The sequence below is a fragment of the Hyperolius riggenbachi genome, chromosome 11 (genome assembly GCF_040937935.1).
Source record: "Hyperolius riggenbachi isolate aHypRig1 chromosome 11, aHypRig1.pri, whole genome shotgun sequence".
Taxonomy (NCBI): domain Eukaryota; kingdom Metazoa; phylum Chordata; class Amphibia; order Anura; family Hyperoliidae; genus Hyperolius; species Hyperolius riggenbachi.
In genome coordinates, this window is record NC_090656.1 from 134,030,571 (window position 1) to 134,057,648 (window position 27,078).

Genomic DNA, 27,078 nt, shown 5'->3' on the forward strand with positions numbered 1-27,078 from the left:
GTTAATTAGCTTGGACATATTCCCTGTGGAAGGCACAATTTCCCTTTTGGCTCTGGGAACCAGGTGACACTTAGCTGATCTCATGGAGATGTTAATTAACCAAAGGATGCCTAGGTGCAGCCAAGCAGGCTACGAATCCACGGGAGGTCTGGACACTCTGCTCTCTGCTAAAGATCAAAGGAAAGTCAGCTGTTAGCAGCTAGAACATCCTGGCATAATCCATAACTTCCCAGATCTGTAATATTTCTGGGGTTCCTGAGATGGCCGCTTCACCAAACATGGGGGAAGTGTAGCATGAGCCCCGGTGCTGGTTCTGAGGAAGTTTCAGAACCTTCGGAGGTAAGGACTGCCAGCTAGGCAGTTTCAAAGTGCCCTGATGATACCACAGGGGTCCCACCCCTCATGTCTGGTATCAGGGCACTGGGTAAATCGAGACAGACCTGAAAATGTTAATAAATCTGCCCTGACCTGTACGGTTCTGTGAGATAGAGCCCATATATGGGTAGATATGATTTCTAGCCCCAGGATAAGGGGAGGGCTCATCTCATCTTTGAAGGGGGTGTATGGCTCCCCGCCCTCACTCCCTCCTACTGAAGCAGGGGCATAAGAATGGCTGAGGACCCAAACTCAGTGTCCTCCACACTGAACCATCTTGCACTCATCAGATGCCAGCTTGAGGATATGCTGGCATCCACCTGGTCTGAACTCTGAACTCTGGACTTTGAAACCAAGAACTTTATGATTCTTCCCACAATAAGGACATCTTTCCAGGAACTAAGTATTTTTCTCCCTTCTTTTATTTTTCATACTGGCTATTACGGTTTTAATAATTGTTGATTTTCATAATTGTCTGTATATATTAATTATTTATATTGCGTGAATAAACGACTTTCCCCAAGTCATTCACTGTTTCGCTACCCTGCTTATCAGCACACACAGAAATGATCCCGGGTCTCTGAAGATACGCTACTGTTTGTTTGTTGTTGGCTAGACAGAATATCGTGTGTTTAACCGTTTTATTCGCAGGATTAGTCAGTCAGTTAGTGGGCCCCACGGTTCCATAGTAACCGCGGTGGTGGCAGTTTACTCTGAACCAGTAGGTGACGTTGTAATTACCCGTGTCTCACAGGCTCCCTTCTGAGTTGTCTGCGGCTAATTCTTAACGGTTCCTGCGCATTCACTGCGACCAGAGTTCGCACGATCTGTGCGCTGGCACCGTTTAGAAGGCTAAGTGCGGTCAGCCACGAGGGCCCTTGTGACACTCCCCTTTGGGATTAAATTCCCGACTAGACCTCCACACATTCTATGATAAATAGATACTATATTGATGTGTTGCATATACATATGTATCCAATTTGGGCCTGTTTTTTTTCTCTGTCTGCATTCCCCCCCCCCCCTTCTTTCCCTCACCTATCCCTGCCTTCCTTCCCTGTTTTCTTTATTACTAACAGCTATGCATTTTGTCCAGATACCATATGTCATTATTACATCTATGTATGACAGGTTGCTATAATCTGATGCAGTACTTTGTGTTTTTATATAGATTCTGTTTTATATATATATATATTACAGTGGTATATCCCACTTTTAGCTTATGATGCTTGTACCTTTAAGGCTAAGATACACACCTTTAAGGTTGTGGTCTTGTACCCTATATAATCTGTATGAACACCTGTCTTGGCAAGCTATGATTAAGGAGCCACATATCGCTCCGATACGCGTGAGCTTTTTATCTGTACACTGATGATGGATTAAGATGGATTTATAATAAAGTATTTTTCTACTTCACCCTACCTCTTGGTGTAGCGGGACTTCCTTGGATATTTATGGACTTTTGGCACTGATCTCCCTGCTCCCATCTGTGTATATACACGTAAGTGTAGCGGTCTACCCTTTTCGTTTTGCATATGTCTAATTCCTGCTTTCATGGAAGCAGACATATTGTTAACATCCTGTGCTTTCAAATGAGCTTAGATGCTGTGGCAGTCAGGTGACAAAGGTGAGATATCAAATTACAACTTGTGATTAGACACAGATGTGGAGGAATTAGAAAAGCTCTCTAAATACATACAGGGTGCATTTCTCTATGTTTTCCTTCTGTCCTGTGCAGGAGTTCAGCTCCACTTTAAAGCATCTGAATGACATTTATTTATATTTGCTGAAAAATCTATACATCTCTTTTGAATGCTGAATGTACATATGGCAATGTGCTCTAACATATTGACAGTATACAGGAACAAAGTATGAAGAAGGCTTATTAAGCTTACTCTTTTTCTTTTAAGCCAATAAATGGTATCATCCTGATTCAAAACTCTCTGCTTTTGCTGATGGCTAAGAGGGTACCATGCTCTACTGCTACAGGAAAGTAGAAGGATGCCAAACCATACACACTAGCATAGAGGTAGTAACAGCTCAGGTGTCCTTTAAAGTGACAGTTTAGCAATGAAAGGGAAGCAAACAGCATTTTAATTCCTGCAGAAGTTCTCATAGATGGTCAGAGCTGAAGGACAGAAAATGAGTCAGGAAAGAGTTAACTGAAGCAGAGAAGAGATCACTGGTTAGGAAGAAAAAAAAAGCAATAAATTATGCTTAGATAAGAAAGTGTAATTAACAGCTGCTGGGGTCAGTCTGACAGCTATAAAAGAGGTGAAGAAACTAACAGAGCTCACTGATGTTTGTGAATGCCTGCATTAGAACTCAGCGGAACTTAGTTTTATCTGCTTTGTAATGTAAATCCCTGGTATTTCTCACATCGACTTGTATGTCCATCATACAGAGGAATGGATTATCAGGTGACACCAGATGAGATGCTGATTGTCATAACACACCAGGAATTGTGAGAGAGAGATTCAGGGATTGGGGAACTGTGTAATTCAGCTATTAGTGCAGAGCAGGGCGCTGGCTGGCAGCACTGCGGGACCAGAAGAGATGATTTACTTTGACATATGACCTCTTCTCTCTCCAAGTCCTGCTGCCATTCTTATCTTATCTGATTTTATCGACCTAGGACATGGCCTTTGTGGCCTTTCCAGAAATCCGGCCCTGATTACACCATCTACAAACATTTACATAATTAAGAAAACTTTAATCCTAATACTTGTTCTGTGGGTTGGTAATTCATATCAGCCCTGAGGAATTCTGCTGTGAACTTTGCACATTGATTTGGACCAGTCTCTGATAGCTTCCAATCTTTCTTCCAATAGTCAAAATCAAATTCTGACTGAGTTCTTATCTTGATATTATGTTGCTTATACTTTATCAAGGGATTTCTTTTAAATTAACCGGCTGTTCATGCTTCACTCTCTGAGTCTTCAGATTCAGAAAAATCACCTTTAAACCTGTGGAAGGAAAAATATTCTGGTCAGACAGTAATGTTTGGATGTATTTGACTGTGTTTTGAACTGACATCCTATAAGGTTAAGCCACCCAAAAATTATATTTTGGTTAAAAGATCTATCCTTACAGCTTTTTGTTTGTTTGGTTTTTGTTTTTTTGTTTTTTTGGGGTTGTCATTTTCTTTGCATACTGTCTTGTTTTGTACCTTTTGTTTTGTAGTAAGCAAAGTTTTAACAACATGGACTATATGCAATTAACTTTTTCTCCTGAGTTTTCTACTAGGAGATCATTTTCATCTTTGATTTAGAATAACTTTTCAGCATTTTAAAATGTAAAAACACCAAAAAGTTGGTTAAAAGGACCTGTCAAAATTATTTTGAATATTGTTTTGCTTGTTGGTGGTTTAAAAGGCATTTTATTGGCAACTTGGCAAGTTTGAAAATATCACCTAGGAGAAAACTCAGGTGAAAAAGTAAATTGCATATGGCCCCATGTGTGCTTCTCCGTAGCATTCACAGCAAACCTAGTTATTACTAATTTTCTTACATTGAAGTTCATCTAACTTTCGATTTTTTCAAGCTTGTTGCATTATTGACAATCCTATATAATAATCAGCAAGTGTCTCTGCGTCCCCTGTTCCTGTGTCCATGCGTTTGTGCTGCTGCGCATGTGTAGCACAGACAGCCGTTGGGATAGGAGGAGGATGGGGCCAGGAGGCCGGGCGGGCATGCGGCGGTGGTGGCAGTCACGGGGGGGGGGGGGGAGGCGTTCTGTAAGGGAGACTTAGAGCCTGTTATATTAACAGGCTTAGGTCTACTAGTATAAAATAGCAGTGTGGATTTTGGAGTTTATGAGGTATATAAGAACCGGGTGACTTGAGCAGATAGAGGACTGTAATATCATATAATGGCCACAAAGGACTCGGGGGTCTGAGGTCCTTCCAGTAAGCCACAGGTGTCAAACTCCAGCCTTCAAGGCCCATATCCATGCCAGTATTTGGGATGGGCTGAGAAATGGTGAAGTGTGCTCTACCTGATGGACCACACCTTTCCTGATTCAGTGTCATCATTTAATTTGAGCTGTGCCAAAAATGTGTGAGGACCTCGGCTCCTGAGGACTGGAGTTTGACATCCCTGCAGTAAAACATCGCCCCATTTCATGGGTTTCCTCTGGGTACTCTGGTTTCCTCCCACATTCCGAACACATACAGATAATTTAATTGACTTCCCCCTAAAATTGGCCCTAGAATACGATACGTACACTACATGAAACACACAGACAGATTCCGGTAGGGATTACTCTCTACAGCGCTGCAGAAGATGTCAGCGCTATATAAATAATACATAATAATAATTATTATTATATTGTGATCATATGCTCACTCATCATCTCTTCAAAACAGCATTTAAAACTCTAATTTCAGATGGAGACGCAGAAATGTACTGTATAATGGACATCATTTAGGTGAATGGTAGACGTGTGGTTACTGACCTGGATTCAGATAATTGCGGGTGCTGATTTACTAAGTCTCAGGATCACAAACTGCAGTGCTATACTTCGGCTCACCTCGCAATCACATTCACTAGGCACAGAGCCATTGCAGCTGTGCACAGCACACAAGCTGTAGTGATGTAGTAGGGAACTGCAGTGTCCTGCAATGAATGAAATATCACATGTCCCTTTTGTAATATTTTTTTCTAGCTTTACTAACGTTTTTAAAAAAATTTTTTTTTTTTTGTTAAGTGTTGTATTTTTAACAAAATTTTTCATAATTAAGTATAAAAAAAATAAAACTTACATATGGGGATTCCAAGAGGGGTTACAACTGGGAGCAAACAGTATACACAAACACTTTATAGCAAAGATTTTTATATTGGATTAAACTTGATCTTGTGGGTAGCAGACCCATAAGTAAATAAAGATCTCTCTCTTTGGGGCTCGTAAAAGGACAATCCAAGAGGTAGTGGCCCTTCCTATAAATAGTATTACAATACTTAAAATGTAACTTTTATTAAATAAATCATAAAAAAAATGTTGCGGGGCTGAAATACTCACCACCCACACTAAAAATCTTCAGCAGACCAGACGGGGGGGGGGGGGGGGGGGGGGGAAAGGGAGGGGTGTCAAACGTTACCCCACATGGATGGTAAAGGGATGTCTATACATCTATAACCCCTTCTCACCATGTATATAGGGTATGTATATGTGCTTGCAGGACACTAGCCTGTAATTTGACTGGCCAGTAATCTACACACAATACACAAACCAGGACCCAAAAGTGTTCAGTGGGATACTGGTTAGCTAGCACATATAGCACATAAAACTCCCCTTGCCTAGAGGATCACTATATAGCAACCTAATACATCACATAAAATCCAACATCTTTAACCCACAAAAATGAAAAGGGCTTTGTCAGGGAAGCATGCAAAGTGCAGTGCTAATATAAAGCAAATATAGTGCAAAATATCATAGTGACATAGCAATAGCGTCTACTCTAGCCCAAGATAGAGCTCTAACTTTTGGATTCTTTTTGGAGACACTTTCTGGTTTGTGTACTGTGTGTGGATTACTGACCAGTCAAATTACAGGCTAGTGTCCTGCTAGCACATATACATACCCTGTCTGTATATATTTATATATATATGGTGTAAAGTGGTGATAGACATATAGATGCCCTTTTACATTTTTGTTAGGTAGAGTTAACGTTTGATCCCTCTGTTCAGTCTGCTGAGGATTTTTAGTGTGGGTTGTCCAACCCTGCAACGTTTTTTAATGATTCAATAAAAGTTACATTTTAAGTATTTTAATACTATTCATAGGAATGGCCATTTTCTAGGGGACTGAGCAATTGGACCCAGTGTTTTGAATTCCTAGTATTTCTATACCCGTATTTAGTTTTTGTGCTTTAAAGGATGGGGATAGGAAAGGTTGTATAGGAAGGGGAGAGGGTGTTTGAGGGAGAATGGAGGAGTCCAACTTAGTGTTAGGAGCTTAAAGAGACTCTGTAACAAATTGTTTATCTTTATTTCTTCTATGCTATAAGTTCCTATGCCTTTTCTAATGTGGTCTGGCTTACTGCAGCTTTTCCTAATTGCACAGTAGCTGTGTTATCTCTGTTATATGATCTAATCTTCTCTCTATAGTCGGCACAGTCAGGCTGAGGCAGTCAGACTGGAATGTGCAGGGCTGCTTGTGATTAGCTAGAAGCTGTACACACCCCCTGCAGGCTCTGTGTGACTAACACACTCTGCTTAGCTGAGCCTATTAGAAGCTGGTTAGTTTGTTTGTAAACACTGCCTAAAACTGGCAATTACAAGCCAGGTTTGCAGCAGAGAATGGCAGAAACAGCACAGAGGGGACCAGGAGCACATAATGAATAGAATGGTATGCTTTTTATTGTAAGAATTTCAGAGTACAGATTCTCTTTAAAGCGGATCTGAGATGAAAAACTAACTATAACAAGTAACTTGTCTATATATCTTATCTAAAGTTTAGATAGTTTACACAGCAAATCTAGCTGCAAACAGAATATGATTATTTCTTCCTGTGATACAATGACAGCAGCCATGTTGTTTGTAAACATTACATACAGGCAAAGCTGATAGCACCTCCAGCTCTCTGCCTGTGACAAATTCACTCTGCTCTCCTCCTCCCTCCTCCACTCTGCCTCTGAAATCAATGGCTAGTAACCTCCTCCTCCTCCTCCTGCCCAGACTGAGCTCCCATAAGGCCTCGTTCACGTCTGCTGCGCTGAAAAACATGTTAAAGCGCGTGGTAAAAAACGCATACGCTTTTGAGCGCTTTAGTGCGCGTTTCTGTGCGTTGCTTCTTTAAAGCACGTTTTGCTTACTGTAGCAGCAGCAGTTGTCAATAAAACTTTGTTTTTGTATGTAAATGTATTTTTTTCTCCAATTAGGGGTAAAAAGTGCATGCGCTTCTATGCGCTTGTACGCGCTTCTATGCGCTAAAAAAGCGCACCCATTCACTTGCATTGATGTGCGCTTTACAGCTCAGCGCACAGAAATGCATGCAACACTATGTTTTTGTAACGCTGCTCAGCGCAGCGCGTAGATGTGAACCAGCTACATTTAGTTACATGGAAAAATCAATACCTTGCTGAACGCACAGGGCAGTGCGCTGTGGAAAGCACACAGAAACGTCCCTGATGTGAACGAGGCCTTAGTCCTTGCTACAGTGCCAAGGCTCTCTGAAAAAGCTGTGGGCGAGGCTTGTTTAGTTTATAGGGAATTAAAGTTTTAAAACAAAACAAAAAAAAGTATTTAGCTTGAGGAATGCCCTATAAACTATATGAAAGGAACACAATTATGCAATGAGTAAAAGTTTATCTCGGATCCACTTTAAGAGTCAGATCTATGCTGTTGATTTGAAAGCACAAAATAACAGATGTCCGGCCTAAGTGCAAGGGACTCCTTGAAGAGATGTCAGTAGAATGCAATGTTAGGGTATCCCTGCAGTTTGTTTTCTTGTATCATCTGTGGCCACAAAACCATATGTGTGCAGTTCTTCAAAAAAGAGTTACTCCTGCCATGTCTCCACTGTGGCTCATGTTGATTACAGATGGAGCTAGAGAAATCTTCCATCACTTGTGCTGTACCAAGCCCTTTAGACCAGTATTACACCTGGCTGGTGCATTTGTGGTGCAATGCCCCGCCCCGGTTGTACTGCAATGCACAAAACGTCAATCACATGACCCTGCGGCAGAATGCAGGGGTGCAGCTAAGGTTTGGCCCCAAGCAGTCCATAGCTTGAGGCCCCCATCCACAAAAGCACGCCGCTTCTAAAAAATGGATAGCCACACCGCAAAAAGTGGGCATGGCCAAAACATGATGTGGGTGGAGCCAAATACTAGCAGTTTCTAGGCTAAATTGCACCCAGGGCGAGGGAGTAAAATGCACCCCCAATGTGGAGACAGGTATAGGTGCCCGCAGTATAGGTAGCCAGCTATAGGTCCCCCCCCAGTATAGGTAGCCCATATAGTTGCCCCCAGTATAGGTTAGATAGGTATATGCCCCCACTATAGATTAGATAGGTATATGCCCCCAGTATAGGTCTGATAGGTATATGTCCCCCAGTATAGGTTAGATAGGTATATGTCCCCAGTATAAATTAGATAGGTATATGCCCCCAGTATAGATTACATAGGTATATGCCCCCAGTATAAATTAGATAGGTATATGCCCCAGTATAGATTAGATAGGTATATGTCCCCCAGTATAGGTTAGATAGGTATATTCCCCAGTATAGATTAGATAGGTATATGCCCCCAGTATAGATTATATAGGTATATTCCTCTAGTATAAGTTAGATAGGTTTATGCCCCAGTATAGATTAGATAGGTATATGCCCCCAGTATAAGTTAGATAGGTATATGCCCCAGTATAGATTAGATAGGTATATGCCCCAGTAAAGATCAGATAGGTATATGCCCCAGTATAGATTAGATAGATATATGCCCCAGTATAGATTAGATAGGTATATGCCCCCAGTATAATTAGATAGGTATATGCCCCAGTATAGATTAGATAGGTATATGCCCCCAGTATAAGTTAGATAGGTATATGCTCCCAGTTTAGATTAGATAGGTATATGCCCCCAGTATAATTAGATAGGTATATGCCCCCATTATAGGTTAGATAGGTAGGCGGGGAGAGAGGAGTTTCCACTTACCTGCCTTCATCCTGCACGCAGCTTCTATCTGCAGCCTCTCCCGGCATGTGTCGCATCGTTAAGAGCTCCCCCTGTGATGACATGTGGTCACGTCATCACAGGGGGTGCTGTTACCATAGCGACAGATGCCATCCGGGACAGGAAGTAAATAGAAGCTGCGCAGGATCTAGGCAGGTAAGTGGAAAGTAACGAGTCCCCGCAGCTCTGCCCGGTGCTCGTACGCCCGCCGCCCACTGGCAGCAGCAAGCGAGGCCCCCCGCAGCGTGAGGCCCCAAGCGGGGGCGTGCCTCGCCTGTATACTGCCGGTGCCCCTGGCAGAATGCACCGACAGAGTCAAATGCATATCACTTCACTGGGATTCCCAGGTTTTCCTGTCGTATTACAGCCGTTCCCTGCATGTGCACCGCACCACTGACACCAACATATTTAAATTTCCTGCATCATCCATTGCCTTACATTATTTCCACTGCCACTGCGATGCCGCAGAAGTCTGACGTTAATGTGCTGTTGACTTTTCGGTAGCTCGGCGGGCCGATTAAGTGGTGTGGTAAGTGTGCTAGGCCCCCTTGCATTGTCAATGTATTAACCTGTGGTAAAACAAGGTAACGTTGCACGGATTTCCAATTCAAGTGTGAAAGGGGTCTTAGGAATAGTTGCCATGTATGAAGATATCCGGTGTCTGCCGATAAGGGAGAGAAAAGCATTGACTGTATGTGTAGTAGGATAATAAATAGAAAATTAGTAGCAAAGAAAATTGTTTTTCAGTACAGGCAGAGTTGTTATCTATGCAAAAGAACTTCTCTGAGCTAGTCAACCAAATTGGTCAAACTCTGACCTATTTTCTGAAGAACTTGAACAGACAAAACAGGGTGAGAGACAGCTGCAGAAAAGTGCAAAGGGTCATTAGCTCTCCTCTGTTTTTCACCTTAAAAAACAGAGTGTGCATTCTAATATGCAACTGTGACAGTATGATGCAATACTATAAATAAAGCTATTGAATTTTTCGGACTTCAAGACGCACTTTTTCTCCCTCAAAAGCGGGGAGAAAAAGTCAGTGCGTCTTATAGTTCAAATACAGGGAGTCCCCGACTTATGATCACCCGCCTATACGAACCCACCACAATGTTGGGAACTCCCTGTACTTTCCACCATGTCCTCTTCCACTCACCCTGTGGAAAGTAATTAGCAGTGGCAGCCACATGTAGCTCTCATCTGACCTAAAGGTGCCCACAGCGATCAGCTGCTTCTTCTCCTCCTGCTCACTCTTCCCCCTAGTGCCTGCATTTCCTGGTCATGTCACTATACATGCGACCGGCACTAGGGGGAAGAGTGATTGAGAGGAGAAACAGCTGATTGCCGTGGGCACCCTTGGGTCAGGTGACAGATATATGCAGCTGCCGTTGCAAATTAAATTCCACAGGAGTAGCGGAGGAAGACAGGGGCGGAAAGCAAAAGTCACAGGAGGACCAACAACGGTCACAGCAGGGACAAATAAAAGCCACAGGATGACAGGCAAAGGACACGGGACAAACAAAAGCCACGAGGGGACAAAAAAAGGACATGGGAACAAATGGAGGTCACAGGGGGACAAACGGAGATCCCAGGGGGACAAACGGAGGACACGGGGACACAAAGAGGCACAGAGTAGGACATGAGTGACAATAGAGGACACAGAGTGACACAAAAGGGGCATATGTACTACTATGTACTGTCTTCTCTATGTTGGAGACCAAAGCTGTACAGTACTGAATTCTCTTTTTGTTTCTTGTAAAACAATACAACTGGTTTGTTAAAAAAGGGGCATGGAGGGGGGACAAAGGAGAACACAAGGGGGACAGAGGAGGACACAAGGAGGACAGAGGAGGACATAAGAGGTACAATTTGGGACACAATAATTGGGGAGAGAACATCAACAAGATGCCCCTGAACCTTGGATGCACTAGGTTTAGAATATTATTTCCCGGTTTTTGTCTCTAAACCTTGCAATGTGTGGGCCACTAGTCGTTCAACTTTCAATCAACTACACTGTTCTTCTTGATCACCCAATAAAGTCAATCACTTAATGGCTTAGTGAAAAATGCAGTAATGTATGGGCACCTTTACATTCACTTCTATGACTAAGCAAAGAGTACAGACCTCCAGGAGTTACCAGTCTCCTTTATATCATTGCAAATGTGGCACACTTGTACCATAAAGGGTACTCCTAGCACACGATATATTATTTCCTCTAGGCTTGGATCAGGGCAAATTAAACTACTGGGATTTTTACCTTTAAAGCGGATCCGAGGTGAAAAACTAACTATAACAAGTAGCTTGTCTATATATTTTATCTAAAATTTAGATAGTTTGCACAGTAAATCTAGCTGCAAACAGCTTCAACTGTATATGATTATTTCTTCCTGTGATACGACAGCAGCCATGTTCTGCTTGTCACATTACACAGGCAAGCTGATAGCATCTCCAGTCCTCAGCTCAATCCCCTCTCCTCCTCCCTCCTCCCCTCTGCCTCTGAAATCTCTGGCTAGTAATACCTCCTCCTCCTGCCCAGACTGAGCTCCCAAAAGCCCTTGCTACATTGCTCTAAGAGTGCCAAGGCACAAAAGGAGCTGTGGGCGAGGCTTGTTTAGTTTACAGGGAATTTGAGTATTAAAATTTAAAAAAAAAAGTATTTGGCTTGAGGAATGCCCTATAAACTATATGAAAGGAACACAACTATGAAATGAGTAAAAGTGTATCCCGGATCCACTTTAAACTACTAAGATAAGGCTAGTTTAAAAATATTTTGGGATGTTATAGTCATAGGGAAGACTTATAATGAAGTCTTCAAAACAATTCATTTAATCCTCATTGTACCTGAAGATGAAATCTGCGACTGAATGTAACTTACCTGTTTGCCGGTAAATGGGCATTCTAGTTAACACCTAACCCCCTCCCCCCCCCCCCCCCCCCAATTCTATGGCAGTTTGTGCTCAATGCCTCTCTGAAGAAGTGCAAAGCCTTATGGCCACCCCTTTCTATGTCACAGAGCTTTGGACTTTTTCAGAGAGGCTTTCACCAAAACCAGCTAAGTCACTTTTGCTGACAGGGGAGATTTACAATAATTCCCATTTCCCTGGCAAAAAGGTACAATAAAAATGGTTATTATATTTGACAACACAAAATTTAGTGGAAAAATTGTAATTATTATGCATTTTGTGTTGTAAAAATTGTGGTAGAGCAGGTCAGGGTCACCAGAGTTACAGACCAGAGTTACAAATCATCAACTTACAGCCTTGCACTAGTCCTTTAAATGGCATACAGATCATATATCAGAGATGGAAAAATCAGGTAAAGAAACACTTAGTATACTATACTTTTAGAGAAAAGGCCTTGATGAACCCAATGGTCTTTTGGAACCAAACACAAGAGCCCAATTTGGTGTAGTATTTAATGCACAATGGAAGATTAGAAAAAAAAATAACTAGCTGGTACTCGCAAACCTGGGTTGCCCCAGTAAGCAAAATCATACTCACCCATGTCCATCAAACAGAGTAGAACAGTATGCTGTCCCCAGGCTGGTGCACACATCAGTATCTACTAATGACACCTGCATTTAGTTCTATAAGTCTGCCCACATCAGCTATCCAGCCACTGGTAGATGCCCCTGTCTACTTCCACTTAGCATTAACTCTCCTCTTTCATCTCCATTTTAAAAAATAAATGTAATATTGAAGAACTACAGTGTGTTATTACCTGTCAAAAATTCATTAGCATTTGTGGCAATAGTGTAATAAAAAGTAATAAAAAAATATTTAAACAGTTTATTGTCCCTCTAAAATAGTATGAGTGGCACAGGGTTCTCATCCAACATGTTTCATGCCATCAACTTCAACAGGGATCTTATTTACATTTAAGCAAACTTTGAAGGATATAATATTAAATCTTACTTTTAGTATATTGTTACATTATTTCAAAAGTTTCTATGTCTAAATGTTTCCCCTCAATAAATGATCTGTAGGCAATTTAAAAAATGTGTGCAAAGCGTTAAGTTGGTGGAGGGGAGCTAATGTTTTAGGTGTTTATCTCATATGTTACCAGTGGCTTACATACTACTGTACATATGCTTAATTTACATACTATATGAGCTTGCTTTGTACACACAAATGAGATTTTGTACAATGGATACAAGAAGTCACTGTACTTGCGGCTGGGGAACATTGACTGTTTAGAATACACATTGTATAGGAAGTAGCAAAAATGGAGCATAAAAATAGTCACCTGTTTTCTACTTCGTGGATAGTGTCAGGTAGTGGGGAGTGTTGGGTCTCCATGAGGAAGCAGGAGAAGAAGCCTGCAATAAAAGGAGTGATTCCGAAGATCATGGGAAGAATTGTAGAGGAGAAATCCCCTGTTAAATGCAGAACAGTGGCCACAACAGAGCCCAGACGAGCATGCATTGCACTCAACCCCATTCCGGTCTGCCTGTGGGTCACAAAACATATCATTTCTATATTTGTTCTTTAATTTTCTTGGCTTACATTATGCACTCAAAGAGAACGTCAAGTAACAGGAATATGGATGTCACCATCTTCATTTCCTTATAAACAATACCAGCTTCTGATCTGCATGCTTATTCTGGGCCAGAGACATAAAGTATTAGAGGCAGGGGGGGGGAGGACTGGGACCTTTAGGGCTTATTCACACCTATTGCGTTTTCACTATTTTTTAAGCACCAGCGATTTGCAAAATCGCCCTGAAAGCGCTTGTGCAATGATTCCCTATGAGAGAGCTCACATCTGAGCGATTTGTTTCCGATCCGCTCAGCAAAGCGCTGCCTGTACCCTTTTTAGGGCGAGTTTGCTACAATGAAATGTAAAGTGCAAAATGTTTACAAAATTGCTTTGTGCGGTGATTGCGTTTGCGCTTTGATGAATAAATACATTTATTCATCTCCGGGTCAAAGAGTTCACTTCCTGGCTAGAGTTGGGCCGAACCTCCGATTTTAGGTTCGCGAACCCTGTTCGCGAACTTCCGCGAAAGGTTCGGTTCGCGAAAAAGTTCGCGAACCGCAATAGACTTCAATGGGGAGGCGAACTTTGAAAGTTTTAAAAAATTCTATCAGCTGGATAGAAAACATGTTTCAAAAGGTCTAATACCTGGAGCCACACCTAATTGAGTGAAATACACATCACTGCTGGAGGACCCGCCCACCTCCAAGCAAGGTCCTTTATACCATTTCACTCAGTTGTCTGCCTACACTAATTAGTTATGGGACAGCTGCTACACACTCTGCTAGGAAGATTTTAATCTCCCTCCTCGCTCCTACCCTCCTACCCTTCTACCTATTCCCTCCTACCGGAGGGAGGAGGGTCTCTTCTGCCAGGGAATTATACTATTTTAAAAACCAGTATATATCATACCATAGCTGGGAATCGAACCCAGATCTCACTGTGTGGTGGGCACATCACCCTAAGCACTGTACCACTACAGTAGTAAGTGAAGCTAGCCTAAAATGTACCATTTATGCTCAATGCAATAGAACCATTAGGTTGCTTAAAGAAGAACTGTAGTGAGAGGTATATGGAGGCTGCCATATTGATTTCCTTTTAAGCTATACCAGTTGCCTGGCAGCCCTGCTGATCTATTTGGCTGCAGTAGTGTGAATCACACCAGAAACAAGCATGCAGCTAATCTTGTCAGATCTTACAAAAATGTCAAACACCAGATCTGCTGCTTGCTTGCTCAGGGTCTAGGGCTAAAAGAATTGGAGGCAGAGGATCTGCAGGATAGCCAGGTAACTGGTATTGCTTAAAAGGAAATCAATATGGTAGCCTCCATATACCTTTCACTACAGTTCTCCTTTAAAGGGAACCTTAAGGGCCCATTCACACTTGAGCGGGAATCGCACGATTCCCGCTCACGGCAAACCGCTAGCGGTTCTGCAAGAACCGCTACACAATGTAGCGAATGGCAGTGTTCTCACTGCCGCGGTTGCGGTTAGCGATAACCGCAACCGCGCTGCATGCAGCGGTTTGCCGGCGACGAGCGTTCCGCGATTTGCGATTGGGATTAGCGTGCAAAGCACGCTAATCGCGATCGCTCCAAAACCGCTGCAGTGTCCAGTGATTTTTCCGCGATAATCGCAGGAAAATCACTCCCGCAAAACGCCGGCGGTAATCGCCGGCGTTCTGCGGTTCTAAGTGTGAATGGGCCCTAACTGAGAGTGATATGGCTGTTTCCTGTAAACCATACCAGTTGCCTGGCAGTCCAGCTGATCTTTGTGACTGCAATAGTGGCTGAATCACACCCTGAAACAAGCATGCAGCTAATCCAGTCTGACTTCAGTCAGAGCACCTGATCTGCATGCTTGTTCAGGGGCTGTGGCTAAAAGTATTAGAGACACAGGATCAGCAGGCGATTCAGGCAACTGGTATTATTTTAAAAGGAAAAATCCATATCCTTCTCCGTTTAGGTTCCCTTTAAGGATTTGTAGTATAAAAGGCAACTCACATTGGCTGGGATTTGAACCTGGGTCTCACTGTATGGTGGGCAACCCCCAAAGTTCGCCTGGAACCGTTCGCAGGCGAACCGTTTGGCCCAACTCTATTCCTGGCTTGTGTCAGGAAGTGAAAAAACAAATCATTCTGCAAAAGTGCTTTGAAAAGCCCTTTACACAAAATTGAAGCACGCAGGTAGGCCCCGGGAAGAGAAAACAAAAAAGTGCAAAAATTGAAAATCGCTGGCGTCAGCGATTTCGATTTTAGATGTGAACAAAGCCTTAGGCCTTCGGGAGAAAACACAACCTAGAGGTCCTTTCAAGGCAGCCTCAGCCCAAATCCATTGAAATCCAAATTCATGAAACAACTGTTACCTCCGACACACGTAATGCAACAAACTTTACTTCCTTCCATAAAAACTTTTAACATAACTCATCATCTGGCCGACACCCCCTTCCCCCCAATTCTGTCAATCACAAAGTAGTCATTGTAATCATGTACACATCATCGGCCCCGCCTCCCCCCCCCCCCCCAAAAAAAAACCCGCAGCAACCAGCCAGAAGAGAGTAGGCTAGCCAGCCTCAGGTCAAAAACCGTACCTGTGCCAGAAAGAAAAGGGAGAAGCCATGCTTTCTGGCTGCTGTCTGTGCTGAATGTGTCCGTGTGGCTTGCTGACGGTTGGTCTCCGCTTGTCGCGTCGTGGCTGGCCTGGCTTGCTGAGCTGAGTTTGACAGCAGAGCAACGCTGAAGGTGGGGCTTATGTATGCATTCAGGCCTACCGCTATGATTGATGGCGGATTGGAGGGTGGATGCCACTAGACAGGAGGAGGTAGGGTAGGAGTAGGAGGATGAACTTCAGCCAGGACAGGACATCTGGTCAGGTACCAAAGGCAGCTGCCTGCATAAGCTTAACATGTGCGCCCAGCACCTGGCAGCAACGATCTGTCCCTCCATCCTCCACGGCAGCCACTTGTTCTCCACTCGTCTCAGTCTTCTGCACCTTGCGCATAATCACATGATGTGCACAGGAACCAGAAAGTGAAGAGTAAATGGCCACCACCTACCTAATAATCATAGCCAGGACTGGCTCGGAACTCTGCACAGGGCTTGACTGGAACTCTGCACGGGGCTAGACCTGAACTCTGCACGGGGCTAGACCTAAACTCTGCACGGGGCTAGACCTGAACTCTGCACGGGGCTAGACCTGAACTCTGCACGGGGCAGGACCTGAACTCTGCACGGGGCAGGACCTGAACTCTGCACGGGGCAGGACCTGAACTCTGCACGGGGCTAGACCTGAACTCTGCATGACGCAGGACCTGAGCTCTGCATGGAGCAGGACCTGAGCTCTGCATGGGGCAGGACCTGAGCTCTGCATGGAGCAGGACCTGAACTCTGCATGGAGCAGGACCTGAACTCTGCATGGAGCAGGACCTGAACTCTGCATGGAGCAGGACCTGAACTCTGCATGGGGCTAGACCACCTGAACTCTGCACGGGGCAGGACCTGAACTCTGCATGGGGCAGGACCTAAACTCTGCATGGGGCTAGACCACCTGAACTCTGCATGGGGCAGGACCTGAACTCTGCATGGGGCTAGACATGAACTCTGCATGGGGCTAGACCTGAACTCTGCATGGGGCTAGACCCCATCCCTCGGTCCAGTATGCCCCTGGGCACTGTTTATTAGAGAATGAATATGGCAGCCTTCATACTGCTCTCTTTTCAGGTTCCATTTTACACTAAAATATAGTATTAATATACTATCGACCACTTACCTTATTTCTGTGGGGTAGAGTTCTCCAGTGTACAGGTACATGCAGGTGATAGCGGAAGCTAAGAAAGCTTTTCCTGTCACTGCCAGGACAGTACACAGCAATTGCTTTTCTACAAAATAACATATTATTCATTTTAGAGTGGCTCTAGATAAAAATATCTATCTATCTATCTATCTATCTATCTATCTATCTATCTATCTATCTGTCTGTCTGTCTGTCTGTCTGTCTGTCTGTCTGTCTGTCTGTCTATCTATCCATGACATATATTAACCAAATCAAATGCCAGAGAAAACAAGTAATGTAATAGAAGCATAGGAAGAGATATTCTTTATTTAGGAGGCTACCCAATACTGGAAGTACATACTGTATAGCTTCTTATACTGGCTGTGTGTGTGCGGTGTGGGGGGGGGGGGAGGGGGCAACATAATACTGGGGGGCACATCTGGCTACCTATAGTGGGGGGAGGGGATCTTCCTAATACTGGAGGAATATATGGCTACCTATTCTGGTAGGAGGGCTACCTAATGCTGGTTGCACATATGAGCACCTACAGTGGGTGTGTGTGGGGGGGGCACCTATAACTGGGGCACATATGGATACCTATAGTGAGTGGGAGACTACCTAATACTGGGGGCACATATGGACACCTATATGGGGTGGGGGGCACATATGGGCACCTACAGTGTCAGAATTCTAGCGGTTTATTTATGCAGGAAAAGCTGTCATATGTGTATGTTTAAAGTTTTAATGTTCTATGCAAACTTTTATTGTAAACTGTAAAGTTAGAGTGCTTCTTTAAAATATTGCTCTGAGACATCTCAGCATATTCCAGGCTGTGATAGTTATAAGATTATTTTAGTTACAGAAACTAAAACATTTTTGTTTATATGCATCTTTGAAATGTCAAGGTTGTAGATAAGTGTACTGTGTGAAGACTGAAAAGAAGACGTTTAAAAATCACATTACTGCAGCAATCATATATATACACATTTGCTCAGTTATTATATATACACATTAATAATCAATACAGTCCTTCTAAAGAAATAAATAATTATTGCTAAACCCTATATAATATAATATAATACTTTTAAATGCATTTAAATGCTGGATTCTGCAGTGAAAGTTTCAAAACACATTAGCTGTGTTCCACAAAGTTGTTTTGACTATGATTGTCCTTTGGAATGTCAATACAAGTTTAAAAGGTTTTTTTCTATTGTCCCGTATTTAGGACAATTATGCCACCTGGTGGTTTCATAGTCTTATAAAATTAATATTATTAATACAGCTTGTTGTTTTACATGATTTAGATATAACATGATTTTATATTATTACATTTTAATGTACAATTATATTTTATATGATTAATTGTTTTAAGAAGAATTATATAATACGCTTTATATTTAATTAACCACCCTGGCGTTCTGTTTATTTGCGGCGCTTGGCCGCGGGTGGGTTTTTTACCTATTTTTTTTTTCATGTAGCTAGCCTAGCGCTAGCTACATGATTCCCCCCTCCCTGCCGCATCCCTCCCACCCCTCTGATCGCCGCCGGCGATCATTCCCCAACAGGAAATCCCGCTCTGAACGGGTTTCCCTTGTCGCCATGGCGACGATCGGAATGACATCATGACATCAGGGGGAGTCCCGATCCACCTCGTAGCGCAGCCTGTCGGTGATTGGCCAGGCTGCACAAGGGGTCTTGGGGGGCCCTCTTTCGTGGCGGGTAGCGGCGAATCGGCGGCAAACAGCAGCAGCGATCAGAATAAACACACAGCTAGCAAAGTGCTAGCTGCGTGTTTTAAAAAAAAATTATGAAAATCGCCCCACCAGGGGCTGAGCAATCCACCGCGGCGGTCTTGGACAAGCTGAGCTCGTCCATACCACTAAGGTGGTTAAATAAATATATTAGAAGCCCTGTATGTTTCAATAAGCCTTAACTTGCTAAAGACTCTTTACAGTGTTACAGTGTCAACCTGACCAATCTTATGTCTGAAAAAGGACAGACACATTCCAAACTAATTAGCAGAAGGGCACATTATCAGAAATGCGTCATGAATTACATTGTTTAATGTTTGAAGGTCCAAATGTCTGGGTCAAATAAGTCAACCAGCAGACAAGATGGCTGGTGACGTCCATTTTTAATTCATTGCGTCCAATATGACCTATTAATCAGATGTCAAAATGTCAAACACTCCAAATGATGTTAATTTTCACAAGATAAGGTAATTAAGGAGTTTATAAACAAAAATGTTATGGTTATTTTCAATGTCAACTATTTACAGTATTCAAAACAAAGATAGTGAGCTATGCACAGAAATTTCAGCCAATCAGAACCTGGGATTTTTATGGAAATTCCAGATTAGGCAGCCATATTGCATCCAATCACTATAAAAGTAGGAGCTGAAAGCTCATATAGTTACATAGTTATTTGGGTTGAAAAAAGACATACGTCCATCGAGTTCAACCAGAGAACAAAGTACAACACCAACACCAGCCTACTCCCTCACATATCAATGTTGATCCAGAGGAAGGCGAAAAACCCTTACAAGGCATGGTCCAATTAGCCCCAAAAGAGAAAAAATTGCTTTCCAACTCCAGATGGCAATCAGATAAAATTCCTGGATCAACATAATTAGGCATCACCTAGTAATTGTAGCCATGGATGTCTTTCAAGGCAAGGAAAGCATCTAAGCCCCCTTTAAATGCAGGTATAGAGTTTGCCATAACTAATTCCTGTGGCAATTAATTCCACATCTTAATCACTCTTACTGTAAAGAACCCTTTCCTAAATAAATGGCTAAAATGTTTTTCCTCCATGCGCAGATCATGTCCTTTAGTCCTTTGAGAAGGCCTTGGGACAAAAAGCTCATCCGCCAAGCTTTTATATCGCCCTCTGATGTATTTATACATGTTAATTAAACCCCTTCTAAGGCGTCTTTTCTCTAGACTAAATAAACCCAGTTTATCTAACCTTTCTTGGTAAGTGAGACCTAGTGTTGGGCGAACAGTGTTCGCCACTGTTCGGGTTCTGCAGAACATCACCCTGTTCGGGTGATGTTCGAGTTCGGCCGAACACCTGATGGTGTTCGGCCTTTTAAGTTCGGGTTCGCCCCGAACTACTAATTGGCCGCCGAACAGGGCCGAACAGGGCCCCTGTTCGGCCGAACAGGGCACTGTTCGGCCGAATACTGCCCCCCTATTGGGTCGCAGGCATAAGGGGGAAGCATGCCCCGATCGCGGGGGGGGGGGGGGGGGGTCGGAAATTCCCCCCACCCCCTCTGCTAGCGCTCCCCCCTCTGCCCGCTTCCCCATACAAAAGTTTCAGGAAGTACCGGTCCGGTGGTAGTGGGTGGCTGGCAGTGGGCGGCACTGTGAAGTGAGTGACTGAGGAGGAGGAGTCCGGAGAGTGACGCGTTGAGGGAGGCCGATCAGCGGGCGGTTCAGCAGTAGTATCGTACTACTGCTGAACCGCCCGCTGCCCAGCCTCCCTCAACGCGTCACTCTCCGGACTCCTCCTCCTCAGTCACTCACTTCACAGTGCCGCCCACTGCCAGCCACCCACTACCACCGGACCGGTACTTTCTGAAACTTTTGTATGGGGAAGCGGGCAGAGGGGGGAGCGCTAGCGGAGGGGGTGGGGGCAATTTCCGACCCCCCCGCGAACGGGGCATGCTCCCCCCTTATGCCTGCGACCCCATAGGGCCCCCAAAAGCGGGATGTTCGGGGAGTTCGGGGTTCGGCCCGAACATGCCGAACATTGCGGCCATGTTCGGCGAACTTTCCCGTACCCGAACATCCAGGTGTTCGCCCAACACTAGTGAGACCTTCCATCCCACGTTTAAATTTTGTTGCTCGTCTCTGCACCTGCTCTAAAACTGCAATATCTTTCCTGTAAAGTGGTGCCCAGAACTGAATTCCAGATTCCAGATGTGGTGTTACTAGAGAGTTAAACAGTGGCAATATTATGCTAGCATCTCGAGTTTTTATTTCCCTTTTAATGCATCCCAAAATTTTATTAGCTTTAGCTGCAGTGGCTTGGCATTGAGTACGATTATTTAACTTGTTGTCAATGAGTACTCCTAAGTAGTGTTGGGCGAACAGTGTTCGCCACTGTTCGGGTTCTGCAGAACATCACCCTGTTCGGGTGATGTTCGAGTTCGGCCGAACACCTGACGGTGCTCGGCCAAACCGTTCGGCCACATGGCCGAACTAAGAGCGCATGACCGAACGTTCCCCGAACGTTCGGCTAGCGCTGTGATTGGCCGAACGGGTCACGTGGTTCGGACCCGAACGCGCTCTGATTGGCCGAACGGTCACGTGGTTCGGGTAAATAAATACCCGAACCACGTCATATCTCCGCCATTTGTCTGTGGGTTTAGCTTTGGGTAGGCAGGCAGGGTAGTTCGCGCTCCAGCCACGCTAGCCAGGGTCCCCCCTGTCATTGTGTCACTGCTGGGAACAGTAGTACACCGCTTGCTCAGCCACACTATATAGCATTCTGTTTACTGCCACTCTGTGTACCTCGCTCAGCCACACTATATAGCATTCTGTTTACTGCCACTCTGTGTCTGCTGGGAATAGTAGTACACCGCTTGCTCAGCCACACTATATAGCATTCTGTTTACTGCCACTCTGTGTACCTCGCTCAGCCACACTATATAGCATTCTGTTTACTGCCACTCTGTGTCTGCTGGGAATAGTGGTACACCGCTCGCTCAGCCACACTATATAGCATTCTGTTCACTGTTCTGTGTCTGTTTGGAATAGTGGTACACCGCTCGCTCAGCCACACTATATAGCATTCTGTTTACTGTTCTGTGTCTGCTGGGAATAGTGGTACACCGCTCGCTCAGCCACACTATATAGCATTCTGTTTACTGTTCTGTGTCTGCTGGGAATAGTGGTACACCGCTCGCTCAGCCACACTATATAGCATTCTGTTTACTGTTCTGTGTCTGCTGGGAACAGTAGTACACCGCTCGCTCAGCCAGAGTATATAGCATTGTGTTTACTGCCACTCTGTGTACACCGCTCAGCCAGACTATATACCATTGTTTACTGACACTCTGTGTACACCGCTCAGCCAGACTATATACCATTGTTTACTGACACTCTGTGTACACCGCTCAGCCAGACTATATACCATTGTTTACTGCCACTCTGATTCTGCTGGGAACAGTAGTACACCGCTCGCTCAGCCAGACTATATAGCATTGTGTTTACTGCCACTCTGTGTACACCGCTCAGCCAGACTATATACCATTGTTTACTGACACTCTGTGTACACCGCTCAGCCAGACTATATACCATTGTTTACTGAAACTCTGTGTACACCGCTCAGCCAGACTATATACCATTGTTTACTGCCACTCTGATTCTGCTGGGAACAGTAGTACACCGCTCGCTCAGCCAGACTATATACCATTGTTTACTGACACTATATAGCAGACTATATAGCATTGTGTGTACACCGCTCAGCCAGACTATATACCATTGTTTACTGACACTCTGTGTACACCGCTCAGCCAGACTATATACCATTGTTTACTGCCACTCTGATTCTGCTGGGAACAGTAGTACACCGCTCGCTCAGCCAGACTATATACCATTGTTTACTGACACTCTGTGTACACCGCTCAGCCAGACTATATACCATTGTTTACTGCCACTCTGATTCTGCTGGGAACAGTAGTACACCGCTCGCTCAGCCAGACTATATACCATTGTTTACTGCCACTCTGATTCTGCTGGGAACAGTAGTACACCGCTCGCTCAGCCAGACTATATACCATTGTTTACTGACACTCTGTGTACACCGCTCAGCCAGACTATATACCATTGTTTACTGCCACTCTGATTCTGCTGGGAACAGTAGTACACCGCTCGCTCAGCCAGACTATATAGCATTGTGTTTACTGCCACTCTGTGTACACCGCTCAGCCACACTATATAGCATTGCGTACTCTGCCAGTCAGTGTGTATATTGCTGGGATCAGTAATACTCCACTCACCGTCAACCACTATATGAGCTCAACATGAGTTCCCCAGAGACCTCCGCTGTGAGCAGCACTCCCAACAACAGCAACAGCCAACGCCCCACGCAAGCTATAACATCCACCCCAGCAGCCAGTGGTCAGCAGCAGCCCTCCCCGGAGGAGAACGTTGTGTCCATCAGTCCGTCGCCAGAGCGATTAATGAGGGCTGCCATTGAGGAGATGATGGGGCCTGATGTGGAGGAGGAGGTCTGGCTCAGGCCAGCATCCCAAGTTAATGTTGAGGACGATGAGGGGTCTGTGTCTGGGGATGTTGGGGTGGCAGAGGTGGTGGGTGGGTCAGACTCAGGAGAAGAGTTGTATGATGAGGATGATGATCGGGACCATCTGTATGTGCCTCAGAGTCCGACCCCGGAAAACATGTTGTATCGTGTGTTTAGGTACTAAAATCTGCGTTCCCTCCCAGTAGTGTTGGGCGAACAGTGTTTGCCACTGTTTGGGTTCTGCAGAACATCACCCTGTTCGGGGTGACTATATAGCAGACTATATAGCATTGTGTTTAATGCCACTCTGTGTACACGGCTCAGCCACACTATATAGCATTGTGTTTACTTCCACTCTGTGTCTGCTGGGAACAGTAGTACACCGCTCACCCGCCACTGTATAGCATTGTGCTCTGTGTCACTGCTGACAATAGTGGTACACCGCTCACCCACCACTGTATAGCATTTCTGTACTGCCACTGTACTGCTGCCAGTCAGCGTGTACTTTAAGGATAAGTGAAATGAGGAAGAAATCCGGTGAAAGAGGGAGGGGCAAGGGAAGAGGTGTTTCCCCTGACGGTTCACGTACAGGCCACAGGGGAGCACCCAAGAAAACCCACTCAATACTGCCCATGTTGTCCAGGACAACAACCCTCACAGATCCAAAAGAACAGGACCAGATAATTACTTGGATGACCTCTCAAGCGTCCAGCAGTGGGTTAAGCAGCACCAGCACATCACGCACGAGGTCCGAGTCCTCAGCCAGTTAAAGTCTGGGCTTTCTTTGAAGACTGCACTGAGGATGTTACCATGGCGATTTGCAAGGTGTGCAAGACCCGCCTGAGCAGGGGGAAAAGTATTAACAACCTCTCCACCACCAGCATGAGCCGCCACATTCTATCCAAACATCCCACTCTGTGGGCAAACGCGGCAGGACAGGGTACCACCAGCAACACTGCCTCCCTTGGGTTCACCAGACTCACCACCAGACCCGCCTCAGCAGCAGCAGTAGCCCAGCCATTGCGTGGTTCACAACATTCACAAACATCAGACGATGCTGACACTGTCACTTTCCGGACTAGTGCTCTTGAGGTCTCCCAGTGTTCATCAAACACAACAACCAACAGCCCTTCGGTGTGCAGCGCTACGGTTGAGTTGTCTGTCTCTGAGATGTTTGAGCACAAGAGGAAATTGCCAGCAAATGACCCCCGGGCCGTGGCAGTAACAGCCAGCCAGCATAGCCAAGCTTCTGGCCTGCGAAATGCTACAATATCGAGTGGTGGAGACAAACAGCTTCAAGGGCATGATGTCAGTGGCCATCCCACGTTACGTGGTTCCCAGCCGCTACCACTTTGCGCGCTCTGCAGTGCCTGAGTTGCATGAGCACGTGGTCAGCTAAATAACCCGAAGCTTGAAGAATGCCGTTGCCTGCAAGGTTCACCTCACCACTGACACCTGGACGAGTGCGTTCGGCCAGGGTCGATACATCTCCCTTACCGCGCACTGGGTGAACCTTGTGGAGCCTGGCAGCGATTCCTCACCTGCTACGGCGCGGGTGTTGCCCACGCCGCAAACAGCTGGATAACAACAGCAGCACCTACCTCTCTGACTCCTTCTCCTCCAACGCATCTCAAAGCTGTACCTCATCCGGAAATGCTAACCCAGCACCAGCAGCAGTAGGATCGTGGAAGCAGTGCAGCACAGCTGTTGGCATGCGTCAGCAAGCGTTGCTGAAGCTGATCTGCCTTGGGGATAAGCAGCACACAGGGGAGGAAATTTGGAGGGGAATAAAGGAACAGACGGATTTGTGGCTGGCACCGCTGGACCTGAAACCGGGCATGAAGCTAGACACCTGGCACGAACTGGCAATGTACGCAATAGAGGTGCTGGCTTGCCCGGCAGCCAGCGTTATGTCGGAACGCTGTTTCAGTGCTGCCGGAGGCATCATCACAGATCGGCGTATCCGCCTCTCCACAGAAAATGCAGACCGTCTGACTCAAATTAAAATGAATCAATCCTGGATTGGAAACGACTACGCAACACTCCTGGACCCCAACCAAGTAACATGACCGATGAACATCTGGGATGGTTTAGCGTTTCCGGTCCCTGTTTATTGAACCTCTCATCTGTATTACATTTATGACTGCATGGCGGCAAAAAGCATTGCTGCTATATCCGCACGCTTTTTGTCCTCATGCAAGGCCTGGGTTGTTGTGTCTCACAAAGCGTGGCCTTCTCCTCCTGCGCCTCCTCCTGTTCCATCACGTGTGCTGCTGCTGCTGCTGCTGCTGCTGGGTTACCGTTGCCGGTCCCTGTTTATGGAACCTCTTATCTTTATTACATTTATGACTACATGGCGGTACAAAGCATGCTATCCGCACGCTTTTTGTCCTCATGCAAGGCTTGGGTTGTTGTGTCTCACAAAGCGTGGCCTTCTCCTCCTGCGCCTCCTCCTGTTCCATCACGTGTGCTGCTGCTGCTGCTGCTGCTGCTGGGTTACCGTTGCCGGTCCCTGTTTATGGAACCTCTTATCTTTATTACATTTATGACTACATGGCGGTACAAAGCATGCTATCCGCACGCTTTTTGTCCTCATGCAAGGCCTGGGTTGTTGTGTCTCACAAAGCGTGGCCTTCTCCTCCTGCGCCACCCTCCTCCTGTTCCATCACGTGTGCTGCTGCTGGGTTAGCATTACCGGTCCCTTTTCCTGGAACCTCTTATATGTATTACATTTATGACTGCATGCCGACAAAAAGCATGTTACCTGTGCAAAGAAAACAGACATTTCCCGCATTTAAAAGACAGTTTTCCCTTTGAAACTTTAAAATCGATTTTCTCAAAAACTATAAGCTCTTTTTGCTAAATTTTTTTTCCTCTTGTACCCACTCCCAAGGTGCACATACCCTGTAAATTTGGGGTATGTAGCATGTAAGGAGGCTTTACAAACCACAAAAGTTCGGGTCCCCATTGACTTCCATTATGTTCGGAGTTCGGGTCGAACACCCGAACATCGCGGCCATGTTCGGCCTGTTCGGCCCGAACCCGAACATCTAGATGTTCGCCCAACACTACTCCTAAGTCCTTCTCCAAGTTTGATGTCCCCAACTGTATTCCATTTATTTTGTATGGTGCTAGACCATTGGTACGACCAAAATGCATGACTTTACATTTTTCAACATTGAATTTCATCTGCCATTTATGCGCCCATATAGCCATCCTATCCAGATCCTGTTGCAATATGTCACTATCTTCCTGAGAGTTGGTGATTCTGCACAATTTTGTATCATCTGCAAAAATAGCAACATTGCTCACTACTGCATCTACTAGGTCATTAATAAATAAATTAAAGAGCACTGGAGCCAGAACGGACCCCTGTGGGACCCCACTGCTAACAGTCTCCCATTTTGAGTATGATCCAATTGACCACAACTCTTTGTTTTCTGTCCATTAGCCAGTTCCCTATCCATGCACACAAACTCTTCCCCAGTCCTTGCATCCTCAACTTTTGCACCAGACTTTCGTGGGGAAGTGTCGAAGGCCTTTTCA

At 45.0% G+C, this 27,078-nt stretch overlaps 1 protein-coding gene across 4 annotated transcripts in view; it reads right to left on the reverse strand.

The window, feature by feature from the left end:
- Positions 1 to 3,064: 3,064 nt before the first annotated feature.
- The window catches only part of LOC137538804 (solute carrier family 22 member 20-like), a 95,763-nt gene continuing 71,749 nt past the window's right edge, over positions 3,065 to 27,078 (reverse strand). Inside the window, exons 8-11 of one of the 4 annotated variants that reach the window (XR_011024885.1) lie at positions 17,278 to 17,386; positions 13,282 to 13,485; positions 4,828 to 4,988; positions 3,065 to 3,338 (exon numbers count right to left, since the gene is read on the reverse strand). Coding sequence is in view for 3 of the 4 variants with exons in the window: in XM_068261136.1 (XP_068117237.1) it covers positions 3,290 to 3,338; positions 13,282 to 13,485; positions 17,278 to 17,386 (362 nt within the window). In the remaining variant the exon portion in view is untranslated. Of the gene's footprint in view, positions 3,339 to 4,827; positions 4,989 to 13,281; positions 13,486 to 17,277; positions 17,387 to 27,078 lie in introns of those variants that run through there. The other 3 variants (XM_068261137.1, XM_068261136.1, XM_068261138.1) reach the window with 3 other exon arrangements.